Source organism: Hyla sarda, chromosome 2, assembly GCF_029499605.1.
Source record: "Hyla sarda isolate aHylSar1 chromosome 2, aHylSar1.hap1, whole genome shotgun sequence".
NCBI lineage: Eukaryota > Metazoa > Chordata > Amphibia > Anura > Hylidae > Hyla > Hyla sarda.
Window position 1 is genome coordinate 250,229,587 of NC_079190.1, and position 17,459 is coordinate 250,247,045.

Here is a 17,459-nt window from a genome sequence, read left to right on the forward strand (position 1 = left end):
TCCAGGCATGCTGGGAGTTGTAGTTCTGCAACATCTGAAGGGCCAGATATTGCAGAACTACACGCCCAGCATCCCTGACTGTACGGGCATGCTGGGAATTGTAGTTTTGCAACATCTGTAGGCACACTGGTTGGGAAACACTGAGCTAGAGTCTGTTTCCTAACTCAGTGGTTCCAACCCGTGTGCCTCCAGCTGTTGCAAAACTACAACTCCCAGAGTGCACTGACAGACCGTACATGCTGGGAGTTGTAGTCTTGCAACAGCTGGAGGCACATGGGTTGGAATCACTGAGCTAGTCTGTTTTCTAACTCAGTGGTTCCCCACCAGTGTGCCTACAGCTGTTGTAAAACTACAACTTCCAGCATGTACGGTCTGTCAGTGCATTCTGGGAGTTGTCATTTTGCCACAGCTGAAGGTTTGGGGTGCCCCCCCCCCCTTGGGGCGCCCCCCATGTGAATGTACAGGGTACATTCACACAGGCGGGTTTACAGTGGGTTTCCATCAAGGAAACTTACTGTGAACCCCTGCCTGTGTGAATGTACCCTAAAAACACTACACTAACAAATAATAAAAAGTAAAACACTAAACATACACCCCCTTACACGTCGCCCCCCCCCCCCCAATAAAAATGAAAAACGTCTCATACGGCAGTGTTTCCTAAACGGCGCCTCCAGCTGTGGCAAAACCATAACTCCCAGTGTTGCCGGACAGCCATAGACTGTCCTGGCAGGCTGGGAGTCTTGCAGCAGCTGGAGGCACCCCGTGGGAGACACTGCTGTAGGGTTTTGGTGGAGACAAGCCCCGTCCTTGTAATCGGGTCCACCCCTACTGCAAATTCCTTATTCAGGCCTCAAATGCGCATGGTGCTCTCTCACTTCAGAGCCCTGTCGTATTTCAAGACAACAGTTTAGGGCCACATATGGGGTATCTCCGTACTCGGGAGAAATTGCGTTACAAATTTTGGGGGGATTTTTCTCCCATTACCCTTCGTAGAAATGGTAAATTTGGGGAAAATACCTGCACTTTAGTGAAAAATTTTTTTTTTCATTTACACATCCGAATTTAACAAAAAGTCGTCAAACACCTGTGGGGTGTTAAGGCTCACCGGACCCCTTGTTACGTGCCTTGAGGGGTGTAGTTTCCAAAATAGTATGCCATGTGTTTTTTGTTTGCTGTTCTGGCACCATAGGGGCTTCCTAAATGTGACATGCCCCCAAAAACCATTTCAGCAAAACTCACTCTACAAAATCCCATTGTCGCTCCTTCCCTTCTGAGCCCTCTAGTGCACCCGCCGAACACTTGACATACACATATGAGGTATTTCCATACTCGAGAGAAATTGGGTTACACATTTTGGGGGGCTTTTTCTCCTTTTACCCCTTGTAAAATTTCAAAAACTGGGTCTACAAGAACATGCGAGTGTAAAAAATTAAGATTTTGAATTTTCTCCTTCACTTTGCTGCTATTCCTGTGAAACACCTAAAGGGTTAACATACTTACTGAATGTCATTTTGAATACGTTGAGGGGTGCAGTTTTTATAATGGGGTCATTTATGGGGTATTTCTAATATGAAGGCCCTTCAAATCCACTTCAAAACTGAACTGGCCAATAAAAAATTCCGATTTTGAAAATTTTGTGAAAAATTGGAAAATTGCTTCTGAACTTTTAAGCCATCTGATGTTTTCCAAAAGTAAAAACTTGTCAATTTTATGATGCATTCATAAAGTAGACATATTGTATTTGTGAATCAAAATATTATTTATTTAGAATGTTTATTTTCCTTACAAGCAGAGAGCTTCAAAGTTAGAAAAATGCTAAATTTTCAATTTTTTTCATCAAATTTTGGAATTTTTCACCAAGAAATGATGCAAGTATCGACAAAAATTTACCACTAACATAAAGTAGAATATGTCACGAAAAAACAATCTCGGAATCAGAATGAAAAGTAAAAGCATCCCAGAGTTATTAATGCTTAAAGTGACAGTGGTCAGATGTGCAAAAAATGCTCCCGTCCTTAAGGTTATAATGGGCTCCGTCCCCAAGGAGTTAAAGTCACAGTGGTCAGATGCGCAAAAAAAAACGCTCTGGTCCTTAAGGGGTTAAAAGGTATGGAAAAGATGTTTTTTTAGCTGCATTGCCAAAACCACTTTAAGAAATACACTCATTTGGGTTAAATAACTGACAACCCTACCTATTGATTACCACAGATTGTTGGCAGCCCCAGTGACACGACCCCTGTCAGCAGCCTATAATTGGGGGCCACTTCTACAGTAAGGAATGTTCACAATGGACAAACACCTGTAAATCTTTGCTAAGGCCCAACTAAATCACCGGATCTACTCCTGATCCGATCACAGTATCTGTATAATACATCCATCAGCTTAGGGCAGGTTAGTGACAGACTGCACTAGTGCATAGATGCGCTGCCTTTGAGAGGCTTCCTCACATTATTCCAGTCTCCTAAAACATGGCCGCCGAAGTCCGTCGTCTGAGGCGCTATAGGTCACTCAGCGCTCTAGCGCCAGGAAAGTCCGGCGTCGAATGCGTCGTGACGTCATCAGAAAGTGCCGGGAACTGTTGCTAAGGTGACGGCGGTTGAAAGATGGAGGCGGAAGAAGCTGCAGCGAGAGTCTTGCAGGTGAGAGCCGGGGAATCACACTGACATTGATAGGTTTATAAGTTTCTTGGAAGGCACCAAGTTTCTATACGTATAACCATAAGGGATGGGTATGTATCCTACTGCTTAGAGCTAAAAGAATGCCCTTCTGCACTAGGAATGACTACAGATAAGTCTGTGCCAGTGTTTTCCAAACAGTGTAACCCCAGCTGTTGCAAAACTACAACTTCCAGGCATGCTGGGAGATGTAGTTTTGCAACAGCTGGAGACACACTGTTTGGAAAACAGAATAGCATATTTCTGGTCTTCTAAGGCTCCTTTCACACTATGAGTATTCATCCATTATTAAACATCCGTTTTCTGTGTGAAAACGGATGTATAATAACGGGTGCTAACGGCTGAATAACATCCGTCAAAATACGTTATAACGTCCCTCATGTACAGCCATTTTAACACCTCTGCCTACAGACTCCCACAGCTGGGACTACTACTACTCCCATCATGGAACAGATTTGTTTCCATGATGGGAGTAGTAGTTCCCTGGCTGCGGAAGTCTCTCGGTGGCTGGGGAGGCTACATTAGTGTTTGTACTACTACCCCCAACATGGAACAGACACTGTTCCATGATGGGGGTTGTAGTACATGGTCTGAGAGAGTGATCGCACCGCGTCTCACTTCTGAGACCTGATGGGATCCGAAGATATTAAACAGGGGAGCGGGTGGCATGCTGCGCTCCTGTACGATGTATATTACTTTCATATTTAAATTCCCCGCTGGGAGCCCTGAGTGGCCGGTATGGAGGAACCATTCAGGGCTCCCGGCGAGGTTTTCAAATGGAAGCGGTGCGGTGGGGAAAGATAGAATATCTAGGGGGTATATATCTGGCCCCCATAGCGCTTCTATATATCTTGTCCCCCCCGGAGCGCATTTATATGTGTTCCCCCCGGAGCGCATTTATATGTGTTCCCCCCGGAGCGCATTTATATGTGTTCCCCCCCGGAGCGCATTTATATGTGTTCCCCCCGGAGCGCATTTATATGTGTTCCCCCCGGAGCGCATTTATATGTGTTCCCCACGGAGCGCATTTATATGTGTTCCCCACGGAGCGCATTTATATGTGTTCCCCCCGGAGCGCATTTATATGTGTTCCCCCCGGAGCGCATTTATATGTGTTCCCCCCGGAGCGCATTTATATGTGTTCCCCCCGGAGCGCATTTATATATGTTCCCCCCGGAGCGCATTTATATATGTTCCCCCCGCAGCGCATTTATATATGTTCCCCCCGCAGCGCATTTATATATGTTCCCCCACGCAGCGCATTTATATATGTTCCCCCCGCAGCGCATTTATATATGTTCCCCCCGCAGCGCATTTATATATGTTCCCCCCGCAGCGCATTTATATATGTTCCCCCCGCAGCGCATTTATATATGTTCCCCCCGCAGCGCATTTATATATGTTCCCCCCGCAGCGCATTTACATATGGTCCCCCCCGCAGCGCATTTACATATGGTTCCCCCCGCAGCGTATTTACATATGGTCCCCCCCGCAGCGCATTTACATATGGTCCCCCCGCAGCGCATTTACATATGTCCCCCCCCCGCAGTGCATTTACATATGTTCCCCCCGCAGCGCATTTACATATGTTCCCCCCGCAGCGCATTTACATATGTTCCCCCCGCAGCGCATTTACATATGTTCCCCCCGCAGCGCATTTACATATGTTCCCCCCGCAGCGCATTTACATATCTTCCCCCCCGCAGCGCATTTACATATCTTCCCCCCCCGCAGCGCATTTACATATCTTCCCCCCCGCAGCGCATTTACATATCTCCCCCCGCAGAGCATTTACATATCTTCCCCCCCGCAGCGCATTTACATATCTTCCCCCCGCAGTGCATTTACATATCTTCCCCCCCCCCGCAGCGCATTTACATATCTTCCCCCCCCACAGCGCATTTACATATCTCCCCCCCGCAGCGCATTTACATATGTTCCCCCCGCAGCGCATTTACATATGTTCCCCCCCGCAGCGCATTTACATATCTCCCCCCCGCAGCGCATTTACATATCTCCCCCCCGCAGCGCATTTACATATGTTCCCCCCGCAGCGCATTTACATATGTTCCCCCCGCAGCGCATTTACATATGTTCCCCCCGCAGCGCATTTACATATGTTCCCCCCGCAGCGCATTTACATATGTTCCCCCCGCAGCGCATTTACATATGTTCCCCCCGCAGCGCATTTACATATCTTCCCCCCCCCCGCAGCGCATTTACATATCTTCCCCCCCCGCAGCGCATTTACATATCTTCCCCCCCGCAGCGCATTTACATATCTTCCCCCCCGCAGCGCATTTACATATCTCCCCCCGCAGAGCATTTACATATCTTCCCCCCCGCAGCGCATTTACATATCTTCCCCCCGCAGCGCATTTACATATCTTCCCCCCCCCCCGCAGCGCAATTACATATCTTCCCCCCCGCAGCGCATTTACATATCTTCCCCCCCGCAGCGCATTTACATATCTTCCCCCCCGCAGCGCATTTACATATCTTCCCCCCCGCAGCGCATTTACATATCTTCCCCCCCGCAGCGCATTTACATATCTTCCCCCCCGCAGCGCATTTACATATCTTCCCCCCCGCAGCGCATTTACATATGTTCCCCCTGCAGCGCATTTACATATGTTCCCCCCGCATCGCTATCATAAGCCCCCGGTAGCGCTATGAATGAAAAGTATTCTAACAGCAGCGCATCTGGCCGGCCCGATGCGCTGCTAAAACAATACTTGTCATTCATAGCGCTGCAGCTGCATCTCTATATAGATGCGCTGCAGGGGTCAGACATATATCCATATGTCTGGCCCCCACAGCGGCCGGGGAATTACTACTTCCATCATGGGAACAAGTCTTCCATGATGGGAGTAGCAGTAGTCCCTCAGCACTGCAGGAGTCTGCTGATGTCATCTCTTCTGAGCGTGCTCAGAAGTAATAACGGATATTATAAACCAGGTGCAAACGGATGACATAAAGGCTCATCCGTTTGCAATAGACTTTAGTATTAAAAATAACTGCTGTTCATTTACATGTTTCTTGTCACAGAAGAAAAATACAAAACAGAAACAACCCACTCTTGCCTTTCCCACATCTCTGTTGTGAGAGGCTTCTATGTTTAGGTATGTCACACGCCTGCTCACCAATCTGCAGCTGAGGCAGGACATCACTTCAACCTCTGATTGGATGAGCAGACATGTCCCATCATGTCCCTGAACTCATAGCCATGCATAGCAGGAATCAGAGCTCCGTGATAGCGGTGGTGGAGCAGGAGCGAGGAACGTAACAGTAAGTGCATTTTTTTAAAACACCAGTCGGAGGTTTGACAAGTGACCCATGTTTTTTAAGTTAAAGAAGATATCCCATGCAGCAAAGAAAAAATAAATACCTAGCCATTCCATAGTATATTCACCTACCACCTCTCTGACATGTTTGTGATTTTTTTTCCGCCCCCCATTCACCGGCTATTCAGCTCATAAATTCCAGTTACTTCCTGGTTATGGTGGCTATGCCTGTGATCTCAAAGACTACATTTCCCTGCATGCACTGCTCACATTTCCTGCTCTCAGCTGCCTGAGCAGAGAACTTGTTACCTCCCCTAACTTATGTTAGCCACTCCCACATAACACTGAGCTCCAATCATAGCCCTATACAGCAGGGTGGCCACGAGGAAACAAAATGTAATCTCAGTGCTCAGAGAGAGGGACCCTGGAGTTGAAGCTGCAGTTTTACACTGTAAAATGACTCCCTCCCCCTCCTGCTTTACAGTGGCACAATCACCTCCCCCCCTTCTCTGCCCTGCACTCCTCTCTCCCCAGTGCTCAGTGTGACAGGTCTACGCTGGCAGCTCCCTCCCCTCCCCCCTCTCCTCCGTTATCTGTGTAAAAACATTAGCAAGGAGAGGGGAGAGAATCAGCCTGTTTGCTGGGGCTGCTATGATCTGTATCAGCCGGCATATAGGCAGTGCTGCTCAGCCAATCACTGCAGAACAGAGGGAGGACAGTGTGAATATTCATCAGATGGGAGGGGCTAAGCCCGAGCACAGGGAGCTCTCTGCAGCACAGGGGTTTTCTGGGTAATTGTCACGTCACGGCCCGGGATGCTGCTGATAACAGCCTGAATAGGGGGTCGAAAGTCATGAAAACCTGGAACAGCTGAATTTCCTGTCAGACAGAAGAATGCAGATAAAGCTTGTTTCTAAGCAGCATTGGTAATGGAAGTGATTTACAAACCTATATAACTTTACCTTCTGCACTAAAAGCTGAACAATTGTTTACTGTGAGACTTGTCCTTTAACTATTTCATAACATTCTTGTTGGTTAATTTCTTAAGCTCTCTGAAACTCTGTTAGGGCCATTTGTGGATTACCTCTCCAAATTTCTGACACTTTCTGGTCTTCATCAGGCACACATTCGTGGTGTTCTGGTTCGCCGGAAGTTACAAAGGGTGCATCAAGAATATTTGGAGGTGGTGCGAGAGATTGAGGGAGAGGAATTTGTCCTGTACCCAGGAAAATGGTTATTATCTATTCCAAAGTTGACTACATTGGTAAGTATTCTCTTTTTTTATTAGAACTTTTTTTTTTTTTTTTTTTTGCATTATTCAACTTTATCACTTATTCTCATTTTCTGCCTGCAGGATAGAATTCAAGCAACCAAACCCAACAAGCCTGAATATAATGGCTATTCCCATTCCAAACTTTCAACATCTGCAGGCCAGTGTATAGAATTCCAGCACAGGAAAGCGCCTCTCAATGTTACTTCAGGGGGAAAAGGAACACTTGGCTTTCTACAGCTGATGAAAACAGAAACAAGTATGCCCTGTGTAGATAGAGAAAGAGATGTACAGACTCCAGAAAAACCATGTTACCCGGTAGAAACAGTTGCCTCCCGTTCAGTCTCTGATGGCCAGAAAGTAAAAGATGACTTTATCGGGACCATTGACCCAGAAAGAGACATCTCCATTATTAAAAGAACCAGAGCAGAAAGAGAAGACTGCTTTCCAGTGAGTGATAGCTGCATTGCCCTCATTGATGCTCCAGTACAAGAGGCAACCCATACAGAGACTGATACCTCAGTTGAAGAGGCCAGCCACATTGAGACTAAAGCCCTTTTAAGGGAGGCGAGCCATACAGGGACTGTTGCCTCAGGAAGAAAAGCGTGCCATTCAGAGTATGAATCCACAGTTAGTGGGGCCAGCCATACAGAGACAGATGCTCCAGCAAGGGAGACCAGCCTTGACGATGACAAGAAAATTGAGGATTTTTTGATGCTGAAAAATTGCCATTTAAAAGAAGTCCCGTCAAGAATTTCTATCCCTGATATAGAGCATACCTTTCCTCATTCTGACATTGCAACTAGCACCTTTCAGACTGTGGGGAGAAGAAAAGATCATTCATTGTTGTGTAAAGAAAATGAGAATATAGGTGAGGAAGAATGATTCACGATTTGTTTAGTGTCCACATTTTTTTTTAAATTTTTATAATTCATAATATATCTTTTTCCTATTTAGTGAACTTCTTGGCTATCTATATATATATATAATTACATATGATTTGTAGAAGAACAACTCAAGATTTTATGGTACAGGCCTGCTAAGCCAATCAATGGCTGTGGGGCACATACCCGAAGCTGGAAGCTTAAATGGGCACTGTCACTTTAATTTTTTTTTTTTACCTATTTGATCGCTAGGAGTCAGAGTTCAGACAACAAGCTGGCAGAAGAGCATGCTAAGCGAGACAGACCTACAATATAAGTATATGGGATTGTCACGGTCAGTTTTCTCCCTGCTCGTTCTGACAATTGGTTGGAGTGATCAAAACTTTTCTCAGGGCATATCAAATGTTTTTTTTTTAAGGAATAGGTACACTTTAACAGACAACTGTAGTGCAAGACTTGTATATATTCCTGTGCCCGGGCCTCAAAAATAAACAAAATAAACTTTAACATACCTTCCTACGTGCCCCCGTTAGCACCGCTGGATCGTGAGGCCTGTGCCGGATTTTTCTGAGCCATTTTGAGTTTTAGGGGCTTAATAATAATCACTTTGATAGGCAGCAGTAGTTTGGCACCAGTGGCACATTTCTTGCCATATTGGTTTTCTAGCACCTGGATTTTCCTAGCCCTGACCATTCTATCTGTCTCTATATAACCCACTATTAGGCCATGTTCACATGGTGGAATTTCTGAGCAGAATTCCGTGGGAATATCCCGCTGCAGCAGAATCCAATTTATGTAATTGATTCTGCTGCAGTGTGTACAGGGCCGAATTTCCTCGGCAGATGTTTCTGCTGCAAAAATACCAATTTCGACATCAGCAGAAACATTGAACCATTCAAAGTTTCTGCGGATTCCGCTCGGAAATGCATTGCTGTCTATGGAAATGGTGTATTTCTGAGCTGTCCTAGTGCAACTGGAGAAACCAAATGTGAACGTGCCCTAAGAGCGTGAAATTCTGCTCTTGACTGTTAGAGTCATGCTTCAAATTCGGCCACGGCTGGGTGAAGGTGTAAGCACATACACACATGACTTTTAACACAATTGCATTCGGGGCCAGTATGTACTGCCTATATTTTAGTTAGCTTTTTATTTAACTTTCATCCAAATATGTTTTGACCTAAGACAGTATATAAAAAGGGCATACATAGATGTACACACATACTACTCAGCTAGTGTGTGGTAAAGTGGATGAGTTATCAGTGTCCCCATAATAAAGTAAGTCTTTTGTTGTTCATGGTTGGGAAGAGCAGGGTACAGGACTACTCTATAGTCAGATCATTATACTGGGAAGGCAGATGCATTTTTCCTGCATTTCAGACACAGACAAAGACTGCTAGTCAGGCATAACTTCTATAAATGAAACACATTAATGTCTACATGTATGTATTATTATTGTGCATAATGGTTGTCTGACGCACAGCTTCTCTCTCTATTTTTGTTGTACTTTCTTCTAGAGCTTACAGTGAAGACTGCGAGTGAGCTAAGAAGGCACAGAAGTCACTTGGCTATGGAGATCTTGTGGGTCCAACAAGCAATTGCTAGTAGAAAGAATGTGAGTCTAGTTAGTGTAAAGCTTACAGTAACATTGCTTCCCTGGATACAGCAGCCTAAATGTTGTCATTTCTGCCATTCTTTGAAGTCAGCTCTTCTATAAATATGCACCTTAAACTCCAATGAAATTGTATGTCAGACTGGATGGATTCAGTCTTTTCCTGCACATGACCTTAACGGCTTATGCTTTAAAATCTAGAGGAATCTAAAGAGAAGAATGTTTAAAGGGTTGTACAGTTTCCTAAAGTACATACATTAAAAATTCTGATCACAGTCCTTTCTTCATAGCAGTGCAGCCCCCTCTTTCTAATAAACAAAAATGGTACAACCCACAGGTTAGTTCATAGTAGTGCTTGCCATGGACAATCATGTGTCCCACCTCACGTGTCATGTGTCCCATAACATTTGGTTATCACTCATTATACCTAAGATGTTGAGCAATGGTAAATTGAGAAGCAGAACTTATACAGCGTTACAACCTACTTCAGCATCTCTGCATTCGGTCCGTGTAGAAGCAGCTCTTATATCCTTCTCACTGACTACTCTGTGATTTGTTTTTGTTATGTTTATCAACAAGACAACCTCACCTAGAGACACTTAAGGCTCATTCACACTACTGAATCTCTGCCCAGAGATATTTCATCTGGAGCTTGAGCTGGCCAAACATGCTGACACTAGGACTGTTTGGAAATGCGCTGTCTTAACCCCTTAACGACGCAGGACGTAAATGTACGTCCTGGTGATGTGGTATTTAACGCACCAGGACGTACATTTACGTCCTGAGCATAACCGCGGGCATCGGAGCGATGCCCGCATCATGCGCGGCAGGTCCCGGCTGTGGATCGCAGCCAGGGACCCGCCGGTAATGGCGGACACCCGCGATCCCGCGGATGTCTGCCATTAACCCCGCCAGATGCCGTGATCCATACAGATCACGGCATCGGCAGCATCACAGTCACTTAAAAGCATGATCGGATCGCCCGCAGCGCTGCCGCGGCGATCCGATCATCCTGCACGGCAGACGGAGGTCCCCTCACCTGACTCCGCTGCCTTCCTGGAGTCTTCTGCTCTGATCTGCCTTCCCGCAGACCAGATCAGAAGATGAACGATAACCCTGATCAGTGCTGTGTCCTATACATAGCACTGAACAGGATTAGCAATCGAATGGTTGGTATAAATAGTCCCCTATGGGGACTATAAGAGTGTAAAAAAAATAAAGTAAAAAAAATGTGAAAAAACCCCTCCCCCAATAAAAACGTAAATTGTCCCATTCTCCCTATTTTACCCCCAAAAAGTGTAAGAAAAATTATTATATATACATATTTGGCATCGCCGCGTGCGTAAAAATCCGTACTATTAAAATAAAATGTAAATGATCCCGTACGGCTAACGGCGTGAACGTAAAAAAAAAGTCCAAAATAGCTGCTTTTTTTTTTATAACATTTTATTCCAAAAAAAATTAATAAAAAATGTAATAAAAATTTTGTATAAGCAAATATGGTATTAATAAAAAGTACAGATCACGGCGCAAAAAGTGAGCCCTCATACCACCGCTTATACGGAAAAATGAAAAAGTTGTACTAATTTGGTTAAAAAGGTTGTGATTTTTTTTTTAAGTGCAACAGTAATAGAAAAGTACCGTATTTATCGGCGTATAACACGCACTTTTTAGGCTAAAATTTTTAGCCTAAAGTCTGTGTGCGTGTTATACGCCGATACACCCCCAGAAAAGGCAGGGGGAGAGAGGCCGTCGCTGCCCGCTTCTCTCCCCCTGCCTTTCCTGGGGTCTAGAGCGCTGCTGTCGGCCCTTCTCACCCCCTGGTTATCGGCGCCGCTGCCCGTTCTGTCCCCCTGACTATCGGTGCCGGCGCCGATAGCCAGGGGGAGAGAAGGGGCAGCGGCACCCATTGCCGGCGCCGCTGCCCCGTTGCCTTCCCCCAACCCCGGTGGCATAATTACCTGAGTCGGGTCCGCTGCAGGCCTCCGTCGTGCGTCCCCGGCGTCGTTGCTATGCGCTGAACGTGCATAGCAACGACGCTGGGGACGCACGACGGAGGCCTGCAGCAGCGCGGACCCGACTCAGGTAATTATGCCACCGGGGATGGGGGGGGGGGCAGCGGCACCGGCAATGGGTGCCGCTGCCCCTTCTCTCCCCCTGGCTATCGGCGCCGGCACCGATAGTCAGGCGGACAGAACGGGCAGCGGCGCCGATAACCAGGGGGTGAAAAGGGCCGACAGCAGCGCTCTAGACCCCAGGAAAGGCAGGGGGAGAGAAGCGGGCAGCGACGGCCTCTCTCCCCCTGCCTTTCCTGGGGGTATATTGGGGTATACATGCACACACACGCACCCTCATTTTACCATAGATATTTGGGTAAAAAACTTTTTTTACCCAAATATCCTTGGTAAAATGAGGGTGCGTGTTATAGGCCGGTGCGTGGTATACCCCGATAAATACGGTAATAATCATGGGTATCATTTTAATCGTATTGACCCAGAGAATAAAGAACACATGTCATTTTTACCATAACTTGTATGGTGTGAAAACAAAACCTTCCAAAATTAGCAAAATTACGGTTTTCTTTTTAATTTCCCCACACAAATAGTATTCTTTTGGTTGCGCCATACATTTTAAGGTAAAGTGAGTGATGGCATTACAACGGGTCGCGCAAAAAAGAAGCCCTCATACTAGTCTGTGGATGAAAATATAAGAGTTATGATTTTTTGAGGGAAGGAGGAAAAAACGAAAACCTAAAAATAAAATTGTCTGAGTCCTTAAGGTGTTAACCCTAAGGGGTTAATAGACAGCAGAGCATTTCAGATTTCACCAAAAGAATGAAAAATGTAATTATTTTGGGAGAGTCTGGGGTCCAGAATTTCTGTAGAAATTCTGTAGTGTCAATGGTGCAGCATAATCTCTTTGAGAAAAATGGGAGGCTGCTATGCTGTATTTTACAATCTGTATTACACATCTAAATGGGCCCTAATGTGTTTTTACAACATGACATTACCTAGAGACAGACGGTAAAGTTTTACATATTTTTCCATTCACAGTGAATAAGTTGTTGAGCTAACCATAATAACAATAATTGTTCTATAATTATTCTTAGTCAGCCCTGGATATCATGTAACCATTGTCAACTGAATTCTAGGGTCACATGACGTGTGTGTATGTGTGTTTGTGGCATGTCAAATGACTGACACATGTAGAGGCCTGTCTGTTAGTTCATGGATATATTACACAGACTAATCTATGATTGATACCATTCTACTGTACAGAGATGAGGTAACTTCCCTGGTATAAGAAAAGTACTTTAGCAGAATTTTAACCCCTTAAGGACTCGGGGTTTTTCTGTTTTTGCATTTTCGTTTTTTCCTAAAAATCATAATGCTTTTAATTTTGCACCTAAAATTCCATATTATGGCTTATTTTTTGTGCCACCAATTCTACTTTGCAGTGACTAGTAATTTTACCAAAAAATCCACGGCGAAACGGAAAAAAAGTTAATTGTTCGACAAAATTGAAAAAAAATGTTCATTTTGTAACTTTTGGGGGCTTCTGTTTCTACGCAGTGCATTTTCTGGTAAAAAATGACTCCTTATTATTCTGTAGGTCCATACTGTTAAAATGATACCCTACTTATATAGGTTTGATTTTGTAGTACTTCCCAAAAAAAAATCATAACTACATGCAGGAAAATTTATATGTTTAAAATTGTCATATTCTGACGCCTATAACTTTTTTATTTTTCCGCATAGATGCCGGTATGGAGACTCATTTTTTGCGCCGTGATCTGAAGTTTTTATCGGTACCAATTTTCTATTGATCGGACTTTTTGATCGCTTTTTTTTCCTTCATTTTTTCATGATATAAAAAGTGACCAAAAATACTCTATTTTGCACTTTGGAATTTTTTTGCGCGTACGCCATTTACCGTGCGGTTTAATTAAGGATCGATTTTCTATAGTTTGGAAATTTCCGCACGAGGCGACACCACATATGTTTACTTTTATTTACATAGTTATTTTGTTTTATTTTTTTATGGGAAAAGGGGGGGGGGTGATTCTTACTTTTATTAGGGAATGGGTTAAATGATCCTTATTAACTTTTATCACACTTTTTTTTGCAGTGGTATAGCCCCCCCCCCCCCCCAGTGGCTATTACATTTCTCATACCGATCTCATACACAGATCATTGCCGTGCACTGACGCGGCAAAGATCAGTGTTATCGGTGGTCGATTGCTCAAGCCTGGATTTCAGGCTTGGAGCAATCAATCGCCGATCGGAGGCAGGTGAGAGGACCTCCGCTCGCGTTCTAGCTGATCGGGACATCGCAATTGCACCGCGATGGTCCCGATCAGCCCGACTGAGCTGCCGGGAAGCTTTTACTTTCATTTTAGACACGGCAATCAACTTTGAACGCCGCGTCTAAAGGCTTAATGGCGCGCAACACAACCATCAGTGCCGCATCCTATTAGCCCAGTGTCTCGGCTGTCATCAGCCGCCGGGACTGACCCGGTGTGACCCCGCATTATAGACCGGGCGCAGGGTGTACGTACGTTTTTGATTGCGTCCTTAAGAGGTTAAATATATGTATCTTAGAAAAATGTACCATTACTTCTTTTATAAATAAGAAAGAAAAACTGTAATAAGTGGACAATGCTTTTAATGTCCATTGCTGAAATGTTTTTATATGTAAAAAGCTAGTGGAGGTAAGGTGTTGCCATATAAATTTGGATTTCTTTCTATCTTTCATACAATCCCATCCTTATCTTGTTAAAAAGGGATCAGGAAATTGAAATACAACATGCCCAATTCCCCGGACATTTGCCACCATACACTTTAAAATGTTTGACCATTCCTGGCAGAATTAGCTGACATTTATCCAATGTCTATGACCCACTTATGTGACCTCATTGCCAAAAAAAATTTGGCTTATAGGCAGCCAAACAATAATAAGGAAATTGGTTATTTTGTGCAGCCTACATTTTTCACAATTTATTTACATTTATGTGCCCAATATGCCTTCAGAAAAAGGTGTTCAATTTTGCACATTCCTGAAATTACTAGGTATTTGCACAAAATCAGACTTGAAGTTTCCTAAAAGCTTTGCAATGTCCTTTGCTCTGTTTGTGATTGATACTGACAAACGTTCCACTGCAAAACAACCAGTTGATCTTGGTGTAAACCCCTCAGTACCACATATAACTGTGTTTGGCTACTTTCTTACTATTATCTAATGTGACAACCGTTTTTTTTCCCGCAGTATCTTATGGTAAGACAGAGGATAGGGGCCTGTGATTGATCTTCGGTGATCTTGAAATCATCTGTCAGCCAGAACTTTCGCAGTGCCGGTTTTACAAATACTTCAGGACAGTAGTCACAGATTTTCCATGGAGGATTGAACATCAGGTTTTTCACTAAATTGATCAGGATCCTCGCTGCTGAATTTTCCTGTTAAGAAATAACAATGGACATTTTACAACATTTAATAATGGTTGGTGCAAATAAGTAATAAAGCACTTTATTTATTGTGTGTCTTGGTTGTTTTAAGTCTTTTCAGCATTTACAAAACATATAGTAAGTAGTTAAATTCATTTTCTGTGTATAAGGCCCTGTTAACACCACACTTTTGACTTATGTCAGACATTCCAGCTATCCCAGCTTTAAAGCTATCCCAGCTTTAAAGGAGTACTCTGGTGCAGACTACTCCTGCTCCGTCCTGCCCGGGCTGCAAAAAAAATGAAAATAAACTATCTCTCACCTTCCTGGGTTCCCGCGGAGTGCCACTACAGCTGATCGGTCCTCCGGTCTATCTTCTTCATACTTCCGTGTGTAACGAAGCGTCACATGGCGCTCAGCCGATCGCCGGCCGCCGCAATGTTCTGCCTCGGCCCATAATAGGCTGAGCGCCATGTGACGCTTCGTTCACACGGAAGTATGAAGAAGATGGACCGGAGGACCGATCAGCTGTAGTGGCGCTCCGCGGGAACCCAGGAAGGTGAGAGATGGTTTATTTTCAGTTTTTTTGCAGCCCAGGCAGGACGGAGCAGGAGTACTCTGCACCTGAATTCTTATCCTGTCTGGCCACCTCTCTTCTCAAAGATATCCCTGGTGCTTGGGAGCTGGTGGTGCCTCCGGTCGGGCTCCGGTGTCTGGTGGAAGAGCAGACGGCTCCCAGCGACTGCTGCTCCGGCGGTGTGAGGATCGGTGGGGGGCTGCTGTGGCTGCTGGTGGGCGGCAAGGTCTTCTGATCCCAGGCAGACTGGAGTGTGGAGCTCTGTACTCTTCTTGGCTTCGGTCCGGTCCTGGGCTGTTCTTTTGGAGGAATCTAGGTGGCATCTTGGGCCTATGTGGGCGGGGCCTTCTTCTCCCCCTGGCAGCCATAGTTACTCCCGTAGCCGGCAGGGTCTTGCTAAGGGTGAAGTGGACATTCTTCCTGTTCTGCCACTGGGTCTCCTGCTTGTAAGGGGGTGCGCTCCTCTACTGCCTGGATGGACTGCTGTTGTGTGGCTGCCCTGTAATATAAAGGGTCCTCCTGAGCTGCTGCGGTCTCCCCACTACCCTGCTCTTCACCTGCCTCCCAAGCTTCTTGCTGCAGACTGCTGGCCTCCTTGTGACCAAAGGGACTTTAAAGGCGTTCTTCTCTACACCAATGGAGAGTGTTACCTGTCCTGCCTGCTGCTTTGCCCTCAGTCAGTGAGTACCCTTTGTGGATTGGCGCTTTCTACTAGTGCTGGGCGGTATACCGGTTCTTACCGGGCCCCTCCCCCTCGGGAATGAATGAGTTATCAACCCAGCGCTGCGCTGTCTCCACATCGGGGAATATTTAGGGTATATGTCTACACTGTGTTAGGGCATAGACGTTTTACTAAGTCCCGTTTAGTGTTAGACAGGGAATTCTGGGGAATGTTTTGCTTGTCTGTTTTTATGTTGATTGCGTGTGGTGTGTGTGGCCCCGGTGCTCTCTCCTTCCTTGACCCGGTCCTCCTTTGGTCCGTCCTGCTTTTGTCTCTGGATGTCTTTAGCCCCTTAAGGACGCAGGGTTTTTCAGTTTTTGCTTTTTGTTTTTTCCTCCTTACCTTTTAAAAATCATAACCCTTTCAATTTTCCACCTACAATCCAGATTATGGCTTATTTTTTGCCCCACCAATTCTTCTTTGCAGTGACATCAGTCATTTTACCCAAAAATCCACGGCGAAACAGAAAAAAAAATCATTGTGTGACAAAATCGAATAAAAAAACGCCATTTTGTAAATTTTGGGGGCTTACTTTTCTACGCAGTGCACATTTCGGAAAAAATGACACCTTATCATTATTCTGTAGGTCCACACAGTTAAAATGATACTCTACTTATATAGGTTTAATTTTGTCATACTTGAAAAAATCATAACTACATGCTGGAAAATTTATATGTTTAAAAATATCCCCTTCTGACCCCTATAACTTTTTTATTTTTCCATGAGGGCTCATATTTTGCGCCGTGATCTGAAGTTTTTATCGGTACCATTTTTGTTTTGATCTGACTTTTTGATCACTTTTTATTCGTTTTTTGGTATACAAAGTGGGCAAAAATACGCTTTTTTTGGACTTTTTTTACGTGTACGCCATTGGCCGTGCGGTTTAATTAACGATATATTTTTATAGTTCGATCATTTATGCATGCGGCGATGCCATATATGTTTATTTTTATTTACACTTTTATTTTTTTAATGGGAAAAGGGGGGTGATTCAAACT

At 44.8% G+C, this 17,459-nt stretch overlaps 1 protein-coding gene and 1 long non-coding RNA gene across 4 annotated transcripts in view; one reads left to right on the plus strand and one right to left on the minus strand.

Moving 5' to 3' along the window:
* LOC130355990 (uncharacterized) overlaps positions 1-2,537 on the minus strand; it is a 29,428-nt gene extending 26,891 nt beyond the window's left edge. Inside the window, exon 1 of one of the 3 annotated variants that reach the window (XR_008888723.1) lies at positions 2,448-2,537. This is a non-coding gene — a long non-coding RNA (uncharacterized LOC130355990). The other 2 variants (XR_008888725.1, XR_008888722.1) reach the window with 2 other exon arrangements.
* Positions 2,529-15,261, plus strand: IQCC (IQ motif containing C). The gene is made up of 5 exons (XM_056556946.1): positions 2,529-2,639; positions 7,080-7,223; positions 7,314-8,100; positions 9,628-9,725; positions 14,988-15,261. Exons 1-5 carry the CDS (start codon positions 2,604-2,606, stop codon positions 15,024-15,026), a joined length of 1,104 nt encoding a protein of 367 aa, XP_056412921.1. The 5' UTR covers positions 2,529-2,603; the 3' UTR covers positions 15,027-15,261.
* The last annotated feature ends 2,198 nt before the right edge of the window (positions 15,262-17,459 follow it).

Bases quoted from the DNA above. Each gene is read 5' to 3' on its own strand.
- IQCC (XM_056556946.1), top strand. From the start codon at position 2,604: ATGGAGGCGGAAGAAGCTGCAGCGAGAGTCTTGCAG. The intron at 7,224-7,313 runs GTAAGTATTCTC...TTCTGCCTGCAG, and splicing joins TTCCAAAGTTGACTACATTG to GATAGAATTCAAGCAACCAA. The intron at 9,726-14,987 runs GTGAGTCTAGTT...TTTTTCCCGCAG, and splicing joins CAATTGCTAGTAGAAAGAAT to TATCTTATGGTAAGACAGAG.